Consider the following 16,257-nt stretch of genomic DNA (forward strand, 5'->3'; position numbering starts at 1 on the left):
CTCTTGCCGACGGTGCAGTTGCCGTCGACGCTAAGGTGCTACAGTGCTGGCGGTGCCGGTGAAGAAAGAGAGAGAGAGAGAGAGAGATATAGACGGTTGGATGGTTTTTGTTTATTTATTTTTTTTGGGTGGGGGCCTAAGATGTAATTTTTATGATTTTGGGTCCTTGCTTGCAATTTAAGATTAGGGTTAGTTATTTTTTAAAATAAAAATTTAAATTTCTATCCCTGAAGTTATTTAATTTCTTGAGCGAGAGCAAGAGCAAGCGACGGGACATGTATTGGCAGATGGATCGGTCTCTACAATACTGAAAGAGAACAAGGCGACATGCCCGAGAACCATGATGGGGAACACATATAATAGAAGGCATTCAAAGCCCCCAAAAGAAAAGGAATTAGAGACTGACAAAGTGATAGTATTGTGGGTAGATGGTGCTAAGCAGGGAGGAACAGACAGTGATATTGAGCAGGTGGAGGAAGTAGAGGAATGTTCACGTGATCCTTTGGAGTATCGTCATGCAGAGGAAACAACAAAACTGAATGTGATTGAAGTTGAGACCCCATCTTCAAATTGAGTTCTTCAAAAAATTCAGGACTTCAGCAAGTTGGTTGGTGCGTCATGTGAAGGATATGAAAGTAGACTTCTGCAATTATTTGAAGAAATTGAGGCTAGTAGGGGACAAGGGATGAGTATACAAGGCAGCAAATCAAGAAGGAAGGGTGATTGTGAACTTAAGCGGCTCAAATGGTTAGTGAATTATGATGTCAAGGGTGTCATGTCAAAGAAAGGTTTGCTTGGGACGAATGAGAGAGCATCAAGATAAATAAAAAATAATTAGTTGGAACGTAAGGGGGCTTAATGAAGCGGGAAAAATGTTAGGTGTTCGAAATCTGTTAAGGGGATAGAGGGCTAACCTTGTCTGCCTACAAGAAACGAAGATAGAGTTTATCTAGAGGACGATTGTTAGCAGTTTATGGGGGGACAGCATGTCGAATATCAATATATGGGGTCATTGGGGGCTTCAGGAGGTGTGTTAGTCATGTGGGACACTAGAGCTCTTGAGAAGGAGGAGGCCAGTGAAGGGTTATTTTCCTTGTTTCTTTCGTTAAGAAACATTGGGGATAAGTTGGTTGGGATGATGGCTTGGTGGAACATTCCAACGTGCATTGGGGGGATTTTAATGTGGTTCGGTTTCCTTCTAAGAGGTCTAGAGTCGGGAGATTAATAGGGGCTATGAAGGATTTCTTAGAATTTATTAGGGAAAATATGTTGGTAGACATACCTCTGATTGGAGCGGACTTCACCTGGTCATCTAATCGGGATCAACTTGTTTTATCCCGAATAGATCGCTTTTTGATTAGTGGTGAGTAGGAGGCCAAATATCTAGATGTCACACAGAGGAGATTAGGGAGGGTGTATTCTGATCATTTCCCTATATTGTTAACGGGGAATGTGAGGTGGAGTGAAAAAAGGCTTTTTAGACTTGAGAAGATGTGGCTAAAAGAAGAAGGCTTTGGGGAGCGAGTATAAGATTGGTGGGCATCTTATGAGTTCAGGGGGTCTCCCAGTTATGTATTAGATCGGAAATTAAAAGCCCTGAAGGGAGGGATCTAAAGAGGTGGAATGAGAAAGTAGTGGGAGATGTTAATTGGTGTAAAACTCAATGCATTCTTAAAATAGAAGAGTTAGATAGGAAGGAGGAGGGTCGAGGATTAGATAGGAAGGAGACTGAGAGTCGTGGAGTGTTAAGGGGAGAGTTGGAGAGATTGGTGGAGATTGCTTGGCGCTAGAAATTGAGGATCACTTGGTTGAAAGAGGGGGACAAATGCACGAAATTTTTCCATAGAGTTGCTAATTCTAGCAGGCGCAACAATTCTATCACTTTGTCAGAGGTTGATGGGGATACTTATGAAGACCCGCGAAATGGTGAGATTCTATCAAAATCTTTATTGGGAACAGTTTGACTGGAGGCCAAAGGTGGATGGACTGGACTTTTCTACTATCACGGAGGAGGATGCTAGTTGGTTAGAGAGACCATTTGGGAAGACGAAATCAAGGAAGTGATTTTCAACATGAATGATGATAAGGCATCAGGACCAGACGACTTCTCGTTTGCATTTTATAAGGCATGTTGGGAGTTGGGCGGCAGGACATTGTAGACGTCCTTGCTTATTTTTTTGAGTACGGCAGGTTTTTGAGAAATTCTAATGCTCCATTTATTGTGTTGATCCCCAAGAAACCAGGAGCAGTTGATATTAAGGATTTTCGTCCTATTAGCTTAGTTAGCAGGACATATAAGATTATTGCGAATATTTTAGCGAATAGATTGAAGGATGTGCTGGGGAACATGGTGATTAAGTGTCAGAATGTTTTTGTAAAAGGAAGCCAATTTTGGATTCTGTGCTTTTAGCGAATGATTGTATTGACTCTAGATTACGTTTGGGAGTGCCAAGGATGTTATGCAAGCTCGATATTCAAAAGGCCTATGATCACGTGAACTGGAGGTTCCTTATGTACATGCTCAGGCGATGTGATTTTAGGAAAAAGTGGTGTAAGTGGATTCAATTTTGTATCTCTACTGTTTCGTTCTCAGTCTTGGTTAACGGCACTCCGAAAGGTTATTTTCGAAGCATTAGAGGATTGAGGCAAGGGGACCCCTTATCTCTATTGCTGTTTGTGATTGTTATGGAGGCACTCAGTAGGATGCTTGAGAGAGCTGTAGGACAAGGTTTGATAAGGAGTTTTACGGTTGGACACTTATAGGTCTCCCAATTGCTACTCGCAGACGATACACCGATTCTACGAGATGCAGATAACGAGCAATTCAGGAACTTGCGGCCGCTACTTCTATGCTTTGAAGCGGCGTCGGGATTGAAGATTAATTTGGGGAAAATTTGAGGCTATTCCAGTGGGAGAGGTTGCTAACTTGAATGAGTTGGCCGATAATTGTAGGATTGCGCTATTGCCCATGTCATACCTTGGGCTTCCTTTAGGGGCAAGCTTTAAATGTAAAAATATTTGGAGTGGAATTGTCGAAAGGGTGGAGTAGAGGCTAGCGGGGTGGAAGCGTATGTACCTCTCAAAGGGAGGCCGTCTTAACTTCATTAAATCAACTCTCTCTTATCTCCAAACTTATTTCTTGTCACTATTTTCCATTCCTGTTATAGTGCCATATAGATAAGAGAGGATTCAAAGGAAATTTCTTTGGGCAGCACTAGGGGAAGAGAGAAAATTTCATCTGGTTAATTGGGGTGTGGTTTGTTCTCCTGTAAGGACTGAGGAGCCTTGTTTTGTTTAACAAGACTTTATTAGGTAAGTGGTTGTGGTGTTTTGGAGTGGAGAGGGAGAGTTTTTGGAGAGAAATCATTGGTGCGAAGTATGGTGTGATGGAAGGGGGTTGGTGCCCGATCGAGGATCGTGGATCTTATTGGGTGAGTCTGTGGAAGTATATCCAACAAGGATGGAATGAATTTCGAGATAAATTGACTTTTGTGGTGGGGAATTGCAACAATATCAAATTTTGGGATGACTGCTGGTGTGGAGATCGTCTGCTTAAGGTACGATTTCCTTCTTTGCACTACATTGCCTTGGAACCGTTCGCTATGGTGAATTATGTAATTAACATACATAATGGAAGTTATAGCTAGAATATTGCTTTTGAGAGAAGATTACACGATTGAGAATTGGATGATTATGCACTATTTTTTACTTCCTTGCACGAGTCTCATATTCAGGTAGGACAGGGTGATCATAGAGGTGGAGGTTGGCACGGGATGGTATATTTTCTTTTCGCACTTATTTTAGCTTTTCGCACTTATTTTAGATCTATATTCAGCCAAGTAGAGAGTTCCTTTCCCTGGAAGATGGTTTGGAAATGTAAGTTGCCTCCACGGGTGGCTTTCTTATTATGGACAGTTGTGAGGGGGTAAGTGTTAACGGCGGACAATATTCGAAGAAAAGGCTTTTGCATTATCGAGTGGTGTTATATGTGTAAAAGAGATGGAGAAACAACTGACCATTTGTTTATCCATTGTGATGGTATTCGGTGGTTGTGGAACGGTATTCTAGCTTCCCAAAACTTGGATTGGGCAATGCCTGGGCGCATAGAGGATGTGTTGCTGGCATAGAGGAGAAAATTTTGAGATAAAGATAGGAGGCTTGTGTGGAGTCTTATTCCGGGATGCATCGTATGGTGTGTGTGGAGAGAACGGAATAGCCGTTGTTGTGAAGACAAAATAAGAACAACATAGCAGATTAAAGAATTATTTTATTTAATATAATTGGTTTAATGTTGCAGTCACTAATCGTATAGAAGGGCTACCTAACTTCATACTGTTTCTTTCTTGTTTATTTTGATAATACACCCCCATGTATTATCCCATTTATTAATAAAATTATATGATTACTTATCCAAAAAAAAAAAGTTTAGAGTCCATCCAAGTTGGACCTTTAAGGTCATGGTTTTAATAATTCAGCCCTTAAAGTTTGAAAATTATTTAATTTGGGCCATTAAAATTCTGAGTTTTCAATTAAAGCCCTCAATGCTTATAATTAATTAAAATTGGCCCCCAAAGTTTTACATTTTTTAAATTTTGACACCTAAAGTTTTGGATTATTAACCCTTAGGCCCCTAAAGTATCTAAAGGCATCTAATGATGCAAAATTAGTGATTTTTTTCTCAAATTTTGGTACTAAGGACCCTTCTAAGAGGTACAATTAAGGTTTAATTGTGTGGGACAATCAAATTCAAATAACTTGGTAAATCATTCACGATGAATTAAGGTTATCTAAGATTTTAAATAAACTGATTGAAGTAATATATCACCAAAGTGATCTCTCTTGTGTAGATTGGTTTGTTTAAGATGTTTAGATGTGTGTATGTTTCTTCATACGGGTATTAGCCAGGCCGAAAGGAAGGTTAAAACTTGGCCGAATTGCATACACACTCCTGGTGATAAACGTATGACAATTATAAGATTTCCATGTGAATAATAAATCAATCCAAAGATGGGTTTTTATTTGACAAGAGTTATTGTCAATGTTTGATTACTACACTGAGAGTACCACTTGATATTAATGTTGCACTAAGTATCTTGAGATGGGAGTTACAATTATTTGAATTTATTGTTCATTAAATGTGGATATGAGCATGATTATTTATTTATTTATTGTTTCCTGTACAGTTAATTCATCTGTTACTACTATTTCTGTCAATGTTAACTCTATTTCCATGCTTAATAGGACAAATTTCAAGGATTGGAAGGAGAACATATTGATTGTTCTTGGTTGCATGGATCTTGACCTTACACTTCGGATTGAGAAACTCACTCCTTTTACGGAAGAAAGTTATCCTGATGAAAAGATGAACTTTGAGAAATGGGATCACTCAAATCACGTGAGTCTAATGATCATTAAGTGCGGCATTTTGGAATCCTTTAGAGGTGCAGTATCCGAAGGGATAACTAATGCCAAGGAGTTCCTCGCCGAAATTGAGAAGCGTTTTGCGAAAAACAATAAGGCTGACACAAGTACACTTTTGCAAAACTTGATTTCAATGAAGTATAAAGGCAGGGGGAACATAAGGGAGTTCATCATGGAGATGTCTCACATTACTTTAAACTTAAAGGGCTAAAGTTTGAGCTGTATGATGACTTGCTCGTACATTTGGTATTGATCTCGCTTCCTGCACAGTTCAGTCAATTTAAGGTCAGTTATAATTGCCAGAAGGAGAAATGGTCTCTAAATGAGCTCATTTCATATCGTGTACAAGAGGAAGAAAGGTTGAAGCAATAAAGAACTGAAAGTGCTTACTTGGCAAGCGCTTCTAAAAATAAGGGCAAGAAAAAGAAGAAGGAATATGATGCTGCTTCTAAGGGTCTAGTACAAAATAAATGAAAGGAAGAGAAAGGGACTTATTTCTTTTGCAATAAGTTTGGACATGTGAAGAAGGATTGTATCAAATATCGTTTATGACATGCAAAGAAAGATGCAATTCTTACTTTGGTCTGTTCTGGGGTAATTTAGCTTCAGTACCTAGAAACACTTGATGGATAGATTCTAATGCTACTACTCACATAAATGCTTTTATGCAGGGCTGGCTGACCTACCAAAAGCCAAGTGATGGTGAAAGATACATCCATGTGGGTGATGGCAAATCGGGGGAAATTGATGTAATAGGGACTTTTAGGTTATTATTACGAACTGGATATTATTTGGACTTGAAAGACACTTGAACCGTCTTTTAGATGAAATTTGATTTCTGTTTCTTCGTTGGACAAATTTGGATATTGTTGTTCATTTGGAAACAATCAGTTTAATTTTTCATTAAATTCCAATGTTATTGGTACTGGTTCATTATCTAAATATGATAACCTATATTTGCTTAACATTATTGCATCATATAATGAAACCTTGCATGTGGTGCTAAACGCAAATTAAATAAAGAAAATTCAACAAAATTATGGCACAAGCGCTTAGGTTACATCTTGAAAACTAAAGTTAAACGATTTGTGTCAGATGGTATTTTAGATTCCCTTGACTTCACGAATTTTGATGTATGTATTGGCTGTATCAAGGGAAAATAAACCAAAACAAGGAGATTAGGTGCTAATAGAACTTCGGACGTTTTAGAACTGATACAAACAGATATTTGTGGGCCATTCTCTATGGCTTCTTGGAATGGTCAACAATATTTTATATCATTTATAGATGATTACTCACGTTATGGGTACTTACATCTCATCCATAAAAAATCTGAGTCACTGGAGGTGTTCAAAACTTTTAAAGCTGAGGTTGAGAATCAACTCAACAAAATGATAAAGAGCGTTAGGTCTGACTGTGGTGGTGAGTACTACGGTAAATATGACGGTTTAGGTGAACAATGTCCAGGACCATTTGCTAAATACCAAGAGGAATGTGAAATCGTCCCATAATACACCATGCCAGGATTGCCTAGCATGAATGGTGTAGCTGAAATACGAAACAAGACTTTTAAGGACATAATAAGGAGTATGATTAGTCATTTTACCTTACCAAGATCACTCTAGGGAGAGGCATTAAAGACCGCAGCTTATATTCTGAATAGAGTACCAAGGCTGTTGCTAAAACATCTTATGAGTTTTGGATAGACAAAAAGCCTAATCTAAAACATTTTCACATTTGGAGATATCTAGCTGAAGCTAGGCCTTATAGGCCACATGAAAAGAAATTGGAATCTAAAACAGTTAACAGCTATTTTATTGATTATTCTGAGCAATCTAGGGGCTATAAATTTTATGATCCCACACTTAAGTTAGTTTTTGAAAGGGAAACCGAAACATTTTTTGAAGGGTCAGACCAGTTGGAAATAGGCATGTTCGGATCACATAACATGTAATTTTCATGCTGCACTCTCATGATTGATCTTTGTCATTTGGTTTTATGGGTGTACGTGACCATTGATGGATTTAGTCACACTAAAAGTGACGAAAATTGCTTTGATCCTACATTATAACTGATGAACGAGATTGTTTGAAAATACCCTCAAAAACGATGGCATAATTTTGAGCTCATAAGTTTGTGCACATTTATTATATTACATGTATGCCCTAGTGGGAAATTGTTGGAAAAATTCCATCGTATAGGGCCACAAATGTATATATATTTAAGGCCCCGTTTGTAGCCTTTTTTTCAAAATGTATTTTTCTCTCTCTTCTTTTCAACCACACATTCTTTATTAAAATAATATTATATGTAAATTAAAAACTTTTTCTTATTTTTCAACCACACATTTTACATCAATTTACTATTCTAAAATGTATTTTTACATAAAAATGACTATCAAATACCCCCTAAATGTGTGACGCTAATTTTATTCATTATATTTAATTTTGGACTAATGAATATTAAATGTCATGAAAATAAAGTATGGAGACCAGGATATGTTATTTTAAATTGATGAGTGGCCAATTTGAAATAACGCATAGTTAATAACTGTCAATTACAGTTATTTAGTATAGGGTAATGGTCCCCAATTGCATATGAATTCAAAAACTCTCTACATCCCCATCAACAGAGAAGAAAATTCAAGGAAATCACGTAATAATTGGAAGATCAAAACCAATCAAAGCACATACATCTATGGACCAAGGTACGCTTCCACTTTAACATGGATCATTTATGAAAATATGTGAAAAGATTTGGTGGATTTTTGGTTCCTTTCAAATTCCTACAAAAAACGACTTAATAAATCATTCTTAAGTACCCTAAAGTGTAAGAATTGAAAGAATATCAGAATGTGGAAATTGTCTCGCAAGGGTACCGTCAGATAAACTTCGATCAAGCTACAAGGATCATCTCAGCAATCAATTACCAAGGTAAAATTGCAAATTAAATTGAGAAATGCGCAACATAATAATTTATTAAAACGCTGCATTCACGTTCTTTTTTATCAAGCAAGAAATGTAATCATGTCCAATGGTAAACAACATAGGTGTTTAAGTACTTCAAAATCTACGTTACCCAGAATACCAACCTCACACCAAAAAATTAGAATTAATATGACTTTCATGTAAAAAATTCTACGAAGCAAAACGTGAGTATTCAGAGAAGCCAGTGAATACCACTGTGATGCAACATTCACTATCAGCAAGACCTTTCCCTTGTACATGCCCAAGTTAACATCATTTCCCTTAGCATCCTGCAATAACACAGTTTCATAAAAGCCATACGATCACTACATTACTAGAATGTCGTATTCAATTATGACAAAATTACACTGTGGAACGATTTATGCACATAAGCCCCCAATGAAGGTTCAGCTAAAGTTTTCAAGGACCAGCATTTTTGTTATATGCTATAAACCAAATTCTGTTTTAGATGGGTAAATTTATATCATTATAATTTCAATTTACTAGCATGTAGAGGTGTAAATCTAGGCTGGGGGCGTCTGGAACCTTGTTTGGCCCTGCCGAAGTCCAAGTAGAATGATATCAAACGAAATCCACTATAACATGAACTTGTTCAAATCAATGCTGAACCGTGTCTCATTGTTTAAGTTACCACTCATGCTGAATTCTTGGTCCTTTGTCTCATTAAGTTCACTTTTTTAATACTGTAAACTATCATACTTCTCCTACTAATTTCACCACATAAAAAAGAATCGCCTCCAATCAAATCATCATATACAGATGAAACTCAGAAACAAATATAGAAGGCCACAACTATGACATGAATAATAATAATAATAATAATAATAATAATAATAATAATAATAATAATAATAATAATAATAATAATAAAATCTCTCTCAAACCAATTGACGGTCTAGACACTGTTCATCTTAATAAGTAGAGAGGAAATGAGTAGAACCTTGACGGTGAATTCATGAACCGATTGTGGCTTGGCAGATTGGCTGGCCATTTTGCGAACCAACCTCAGACTCGAAAACCCAGACCTGCTTGAATTAATACCCACAAAAGCCGAATAATTTAAATATCTTGTTTCAGTAATTTGAAAAGGCAAGGAAATGGATCGAATATCGAGGGAACTGAAATGGATGCGCTTTAGAATTGAAGAAAATTGCTTTGGTTTGATCAATTTTGCATTGATCAGAGAACAAGTTAAAGAACGAAGCATGGAGATGTTAAAACAGAAATGGATCTAAATATAGGGGTGTACTCAATTAGGAATGATAGACAAGGTAATTTTTATTTATTTATTATTATTATTATATATATATATATTTTTAGCAGCGATGGCTTATTTGAATTTCTTGAATATAAAAGGACGTTTGTTTCCTATTTTTGTAAAATTGAGAATGAAAAATATAGTTGTTATGAATTCTACATAAAAAATAAAATTCAAATTTGGTGATTTGATGTAATGGATAACAGTCATATTTTTCATTTTAATGAAAAACAAACAGGGCTAAATTTATATAGAATTAGTGAAAGTCTTACGTAAACTTTTATATACTTTCATTTAAAATTTTTTATAGATTTTTGTATAAATGACTTTATGAAACTTTCATTTTCTCAAATACGAAGAGGTGGCAGTTTCCACAATTTCTCTTCCATTTTCCATCCTTCTTCCTCATATAGAAACACTATTTCAAAAAGAATAAAAATTTCGAACTTAATTAAATAAATAATAATCAAAATTATACATATATAGGATAAAAAATAAATTTAATATTCAATATTATTAATATAATATACCTTCAAAAAAAAATCAATATATTCAAATTTAATTATAAATTTGTCATGTAACATTTTATAATTTAATAATAAATAGATATTTTTCACAAAAAAAAAATTAAAAAAGTTATAAGAATTCAATTTAATTTTTTCATAGTAAATAAAGATAAACAAAGAGAGATTGATAAATGGAAAAAAATATAATTAATAGAAAAAATAATTTTTTGTCATACCTCTAATGCTCATAGAAGGATGAAGAAAAAAGAAATATTGAAAAAAAATGGATAACCTTTTTTTTTTTTTTTTGTGAATTTATTCCAAAATCTTGTGATTAATGAAAGAAATTTTTTTAGACTTTATGTGAGTACTTTCTGCTTATGAGTTTACACTCTAGAGACTTTTAAGAAGTAATTAAAATTTGAATATCCCAAGAATTATAGACATTTAAAAAAGAAAAATTAAATGAATACAACATGACTTTTAGAGAGATTTTTTAAAAATCTATAAAAATCTCAATTAAATATACCAAAATTTTTAGAGAGTCTCAAAAAATCTACGTTGAATACCCTTAAACTTTTTAAATCCTAAAAAATTATTAAAAGTCTGGATTTAATTTAGCCCCTTATAGTCTTTTCCTATCAGGGCACAATTATTATAAGTAATTAAATAAGCTACCAAAAAGAGGTTGTGTTCCTTCTCTCTACCTTTTGTTTGTTGCTTTCACAACAACTAAGTTTGTGAAAAACCTCTATGTATATCCGTAACCCCTTTGGGTCGGACAAAAAAATAACTCATGGCCGATAGGAAGTGAAAGTGTGACTTCCCCTATAGTTAGGTGCGGGGATTAAGAACCCTACCTTAATTGACTAGTTCCTAGAAAAGGGATAAAAGCCTAGTAAGGAATCCAACTATTGATCCCTAGGCTCACAAAGCTCAAAGCTAACTTGGGATATAGCAGAGTATACCAATAGCTCGTATATTCCGTTTCTTCGAATGATATGATGGGTCACTTTCCTTTGGCTTAGCCACGTGTACCGGGTCGTGATCCGAATTCTTCACCCAGAAAAACCGCAGACAGGTCTAATGACTTGGTTTACAAGAAGAATGGAATCATAAGCATGGAATCGGAATTATACATGGCAAGTATGGCTATGCCACGTGTGGGTACCAAGTCCACAAGCATGAGGCTTGTATGTTTCACCCAGAAATCTTTCAAAGATGGTTGTGTCAAAATGGTAGTAGGACTAGTTGTAATGAACCCCAGAGCCCTACATCGTAAAATCCCTATTGATAGTCATGCTCGAGATAGGGCTACAAAATGAAAATCATCAAATTGTAAAATCAAATTGAAATCGCTTTTTCAAAATAATTGGTTTGGAGCCACGTGGATTCGTCAACATTTCGGTTTTGAAACGAACAAAATTGCTTCGAAATTATTTGATTTAGGTTCCAATCTTCGTGTTATCCCATCAATATAAGAATACAAGAGAAACCATATTGATGAGGAAGATCCAAAACCCATAATCAAGATTAACAATCAAGAATCAAGAAGAAGGAATTTAAGAATCAAGACTATGGATCAAGAAGCAAAACCAAGTATAAGAATTAAAGAATCAAATCGGGCAAAATTCAAAATTAAAAGTGAAGAACTCAAAGATGAAAAAATTACAGTTCAAGTTTCAAGATTTAAGATTTAGTAATAAAAAATCATTCCCAAAGAATTAAGGTATGCTTCGTATTATTAATTTTCTAGGAGATTTGACATAGAAGATCTTGGCAATAAAAGGAATTTAGGTTTTCCATTTTTAAAGTTTATAGTTTTTTAAAGTTTAAAGTTTCAGCAAATGGTTTCAGAGTCGACTCTATATTAAACTATTGGGGTTAAAGGAAGAATTTTGTGGTTGAAATTCATATATTGAGTTCTGGTTGAATTTTTGCACACCTGTGGTAATAAATATGTGACAATTGTAAAGTTTCCCATTATGTGAGCATTGAGTCGGTCCAAAGATAGATTTGATGTTTGATCATATTTATTGTCAATATTTGATTACTATACCAAGAGTACTACTTATAAGTTGATATTTTAGTTCAAAGACTAAATATCAATGTTGTGCTCGGTCTCTTGTGATGAGCCCACATCATTTGAAATTATTGATTGTCCAATACAGATTTTCATGTGAACATGTTATTTAGGTTTAGATTCTCTATTTGGTTAATCCATCCACTTATACAATATCTACCAACATCAATTCAATTCTTGCATTTAAACCGATGTATAAGGGCTGGATAGAGAACGTCTGTATCGTTCTTGGCGACATGGATCAAAATCTTGCATTAAGGACTGAACAATCAACTACTCTTATGGGTTAGAGTTCTGCTAATTAAATGAAACTAGAATAAGTGAGATTGTTCAAACTGCAAAAGACTTATGATCATGGAGCGAAAAATTCTAGCAACATTCAGGGATGTCATGTCTAATAAGGTAACTGCTAATGAATTTCTTAAAAAAAATTCCAAAACACTTTGTTAAAAAAAAAAAAAAAAAAAAAATTGCAACAAAGGCTCCAAACCTTTAAAATATTAACAGACTTTCCATAAACCTTTAATTTTTTACAACCGTCATCCTAAACCTTTCGAAACATTGCAGCAGAGGTTCCTTTAGACGGTTTTCATCCAAATGTCTGTTAGTTGACTGAGAAATTTGACTTTCACCATATTTTTAATTTTTTTGAAAGGATAAAATATTAACTTTCCATTTACTACATTAAAATAAGTTAAAAATTAAATTTAAAAAAAAAGGAAAAAAAAATTAAAACCGTGTATCATCTTCCCTAGCCCCCCCCCCCTCTCTAGAAATAGGCACTAGGCAATGGCTTCCCGGAGGCTGTTAGCCTTCATTCTCCATTCCTCCACCTCCCACAACCGTATCTCGAGTTCCATATTCTCCGTCCCAAGCCCAGGCTACATACCTCTCTAGCCGGTCACTTCCTCCAACCGTATCCGTGGGCAATTTCATTTGGCTTCTTGAAATGATTAACAGTAATTTATTATGTTCATAGACAAACTTTCTCACTATGGCTACCAATATCTCATCTATGAGAAATCTTGAACACTTGATATGTTCAAGGCATACGAGGCTCAGGTTGAAAATCAATTCTGGAAAAGAATTTAATAAATCAACTCATGACCCATACGTAATCTATCATATTAGATTAACAAAATCTCAAAAGATAAAATCAAAATTAGCCAAATCTCAAGTAATTTTGGAAAGATTAATGCAATTCAACCCAACTGGAGTTACAACCTCAGTTTAAATTGCATTAATGTGACATTAAATGACAGATGTATTTAAATAGGTGAAATTAAATAAGTAATTTAATTTTACCTTCATTCAATCTATGATCTAGTGTCACTTAAACTGAAGTTTTAAACCTAGTGAGGCTACATAGCATTATGCTTCTAGAATAGTTCTGCTTACAATTTCGACCTGTCTCATAAATCTCGAATATTTGGGCTGGCAATCTCATTTGCCAATATTGAATATCTAAATCTAATTTTCACAATTATAAGAAGATTATAAGCAACAATAAATTTCTGACCCGACTTTATTGCTATATATATGGAAGTTGTTACATGAGTTATTTAGTTTAAAGAGATAAATAAGGAAATGGCTATCTCACCCGAACACTTTGCATTCTCTATGTTAAGACTTGGGGTCCATCTCAATAAGGTCAACCTTGTTAAGAGGAGTGTCCCAATCCTTTATATATTGGTCATTATTTCGGTATTTTACCGATGTGGGATTATATTCCCTTAACATGCCCCCGCAAGATGGTGGCTCGTTTGAGCAGACCAATCTTGAAATCCGTTTGCTCATTTTTAGAGACTTAATCGGATCGAATCGCTCGTTGGAGTTTAATGGGCTCTGATACCATGTTAAGACTTGGGGTCCATCTCAATAAGGTCAACCTTGTTAAGAGGAGTGTCCCAATCCTTTATATATTGGTCATTATTTCGGTATTTTACCGATGTGGGATTATATTCCCTTAACACTCTACGCCCTCATTTTGACATCAAGCAAAAGTTCTTTACTTTATCACTTGTGCACCTATTATAGTTTAAAAATACTTAATCGAATATCTCACATGTCTCTTCTCCTTAATCCTGTTCTATATTAAGAGTGATCCTATTATCAATTGACATTTTTATTTTTCCATTTATTTTTCTATTTTTGGTGATATGGTGCCATTACACATGTAATGCAGTGAGAAATAGGATGCTACCAGCCTACCACTAGTCGAGGCGGCTAAAAATGGTCGCAACCTACTTCCAAATCCAACTCCTAAAATGGTGAAAAGATGCTTGGACGGATTTGGACCATGTAACAAAGAGTGTGATAATGATTGTTGTGATACCGTGTGTAAAGAGAAATATCCTAAGGGTCATGGGGAAGGATTTTGTCAAACATACCCGGGCTTTCCAAGAATCTGCACCTGCTATCATGATTGTTAATATAAACTCTATTATATTTGAAATTTGAAATAAATTACCTTATTCAAATCATGGGATTTTATATAATAAATCTTTTGTTTCGATTGCATTTGGAATGATGGTCCATTTGTTAAAATTTCATAACCATAATATTGCTAGTGCCTATGAATGTCGTATATTATATTCTGAAAGACGAACAACTTTTATTTCACAAAATATTTTTTTATGTATTTTTTTTTTGTAATATATGAATAAAAGTTTTAACCCTTTAAATTAAAACATTTTAATTTTCACTTTTAAAAAAAAATCATTAATAATTGACCCGATGCAAATTTCGAAGTACCTCTACATAATAGACCTCAACGGAAAATCGAAGAACAAGTTGGCGAATGTTTGATGGTCTCTGATATCCTAAAAACAAAGGCATAAGGATACATGTCCTAATAACAAGTCCAATACTCAAAAGAAAAATCATATTAGAAGTATTGCTTTTTCACATGAAGTTCAGTCATGCTTCCAACTTACAAAAAATATTGTATCAATTAAATCCTACTCACCATACATATTCTTCGGATTTCCTAAATCACCATTTTAGATACAAGAAGATCATTGATATTGTCAAGGATACATACTTTTTTCTTAAAAAAAAAAAAAAAAAAAAAAAACTTATTATGGCTAGTGATTTTATAAGCCAAGGAAGTTGTTCCCAAAACAGAGTTCAGTGAAATTCTTGGATTTATGGATTTTCATGGATTTCATATATTTGAATAGGATTCTACAAAACATAATTCTATTATGTAAATCCTAATATATTCACTGGCTTTTAATGAATCTCCTACGATTAGGATAAAAATAAGGGCAACTTACAAAATCAGGGGCATTTCGAAAAATCAAGGGAAAAGTATTTTAAAAGTAAAAAAAATATTGTAAAAAATCAAGTTATATAATCTGAGACTTTTTAACTAAAAAGTGATCTATCATGTCATTTTCTTTGTTATGGAAACTTAAATCACATTTAATATAATAAACATAAAATTAACATATATGGTGTGTTTGATTACATTTATTTTCCATGAAAAATATCAGTTTTCCATTCAAATTCCTACTTGGGGTGTTTGATTGCTATTTTTTTTCATGGAAAATATTTTTCTACTTCTGAAAATATGCATAATTTTTCTTTTTTTTAAGAAAAATATTTTGTTTGGGTGGAGGTGATTTTTGTTTTCCTCAGAACAAGGAAAACATTTTTTTTAAGTGATATTTTCTATGCAAATCAAATACACTCTTAGGTATTAGTTGAAAAGTTCTTATAAACAAATTGAAAGTTTAACGAGAAATATTGTATTTTTCTATTAGAAATTATTCATATCTAACATTTTAATTAAACAATGATACAACATGTCAATTTTTTTCCCAATATAATAATCTTGAAATCATACGAAACCTCTACAAAGAGGTAAACCTAAAACTAAAAAATTTAACGTAACAAAATTGTAAAGAAGTGAATGATTGTGAATCAAGTGTATAATTTTTACGAATCTGATTTTACAGTTCCAATTAAAAGTAATTGTAGTATGTCACTTCTGAAATT

At 34.2% G+C, this 16,257-nt stretch overlaps 1 protein-coding gene across 1 annotated transcript; it reads right to left on the reverse strand.

The window, feature by feature from the left end:
• Nucleotides 1–8,413: 8,413 nt before the first annotated feature.
• LOC111375130 (probable phospholipid hydroperoxide glutathione peroxidase 6, mitochondrial) lies at nt 8,414–9,673 on the reverse strand. Its single transcript, XM_022997928.1, has 2 exons — nt 9,349–9,673; nt 8,414–8,677 (listed from the first exon to the last, which is right to left on the reverse strand). The coding sequence occupies exons 1-2, from the start codon at nt 9,613–9,615 to the stop codon at nt 8,429–8,431; spliced, it is 516 nt and encodes a 171-aa protein (XP_022853696.1). The 5' UTR covers nt 9,616–9,673; the 3' UTR covers nt 8,414–8,428.
• Between the last annotated feature and the right edge of the window lie 6,584 nt (nt 9,674–16,257).

This window comes from Olea europaea, unplaced genomic scaffold, assembly GCF_002742605.1.
Source record: "Olea europaea var. sylvestris unplaced genomic scaffold, O_europaea_v1 scaffold134, whole genome shotgun sequence".
In the NCBI taxonomy this organism is placed as follows: Eukaryota; Viridiplantae; Streptophyta; class Magnoliopsida; order Lamiales; family Oleaceae; genus Olea; species Olea europaea.

Coding starts and splice junctions, on each gene's coding strand:
- LOC111375130 (XM_022997928.1), bottom strand. CDS start 9,615: ATGCTTCGTTCTTTAACTTGTTCTCTGATCAATGCAAAATTGATCAAA. Junction 8,678..9,348: donor TTCATGAATTCACCGTCAAG/GTTCTACTCATT, acceptor GTGTTATTGCAG/GATGCTAAGGGAAATGATGT.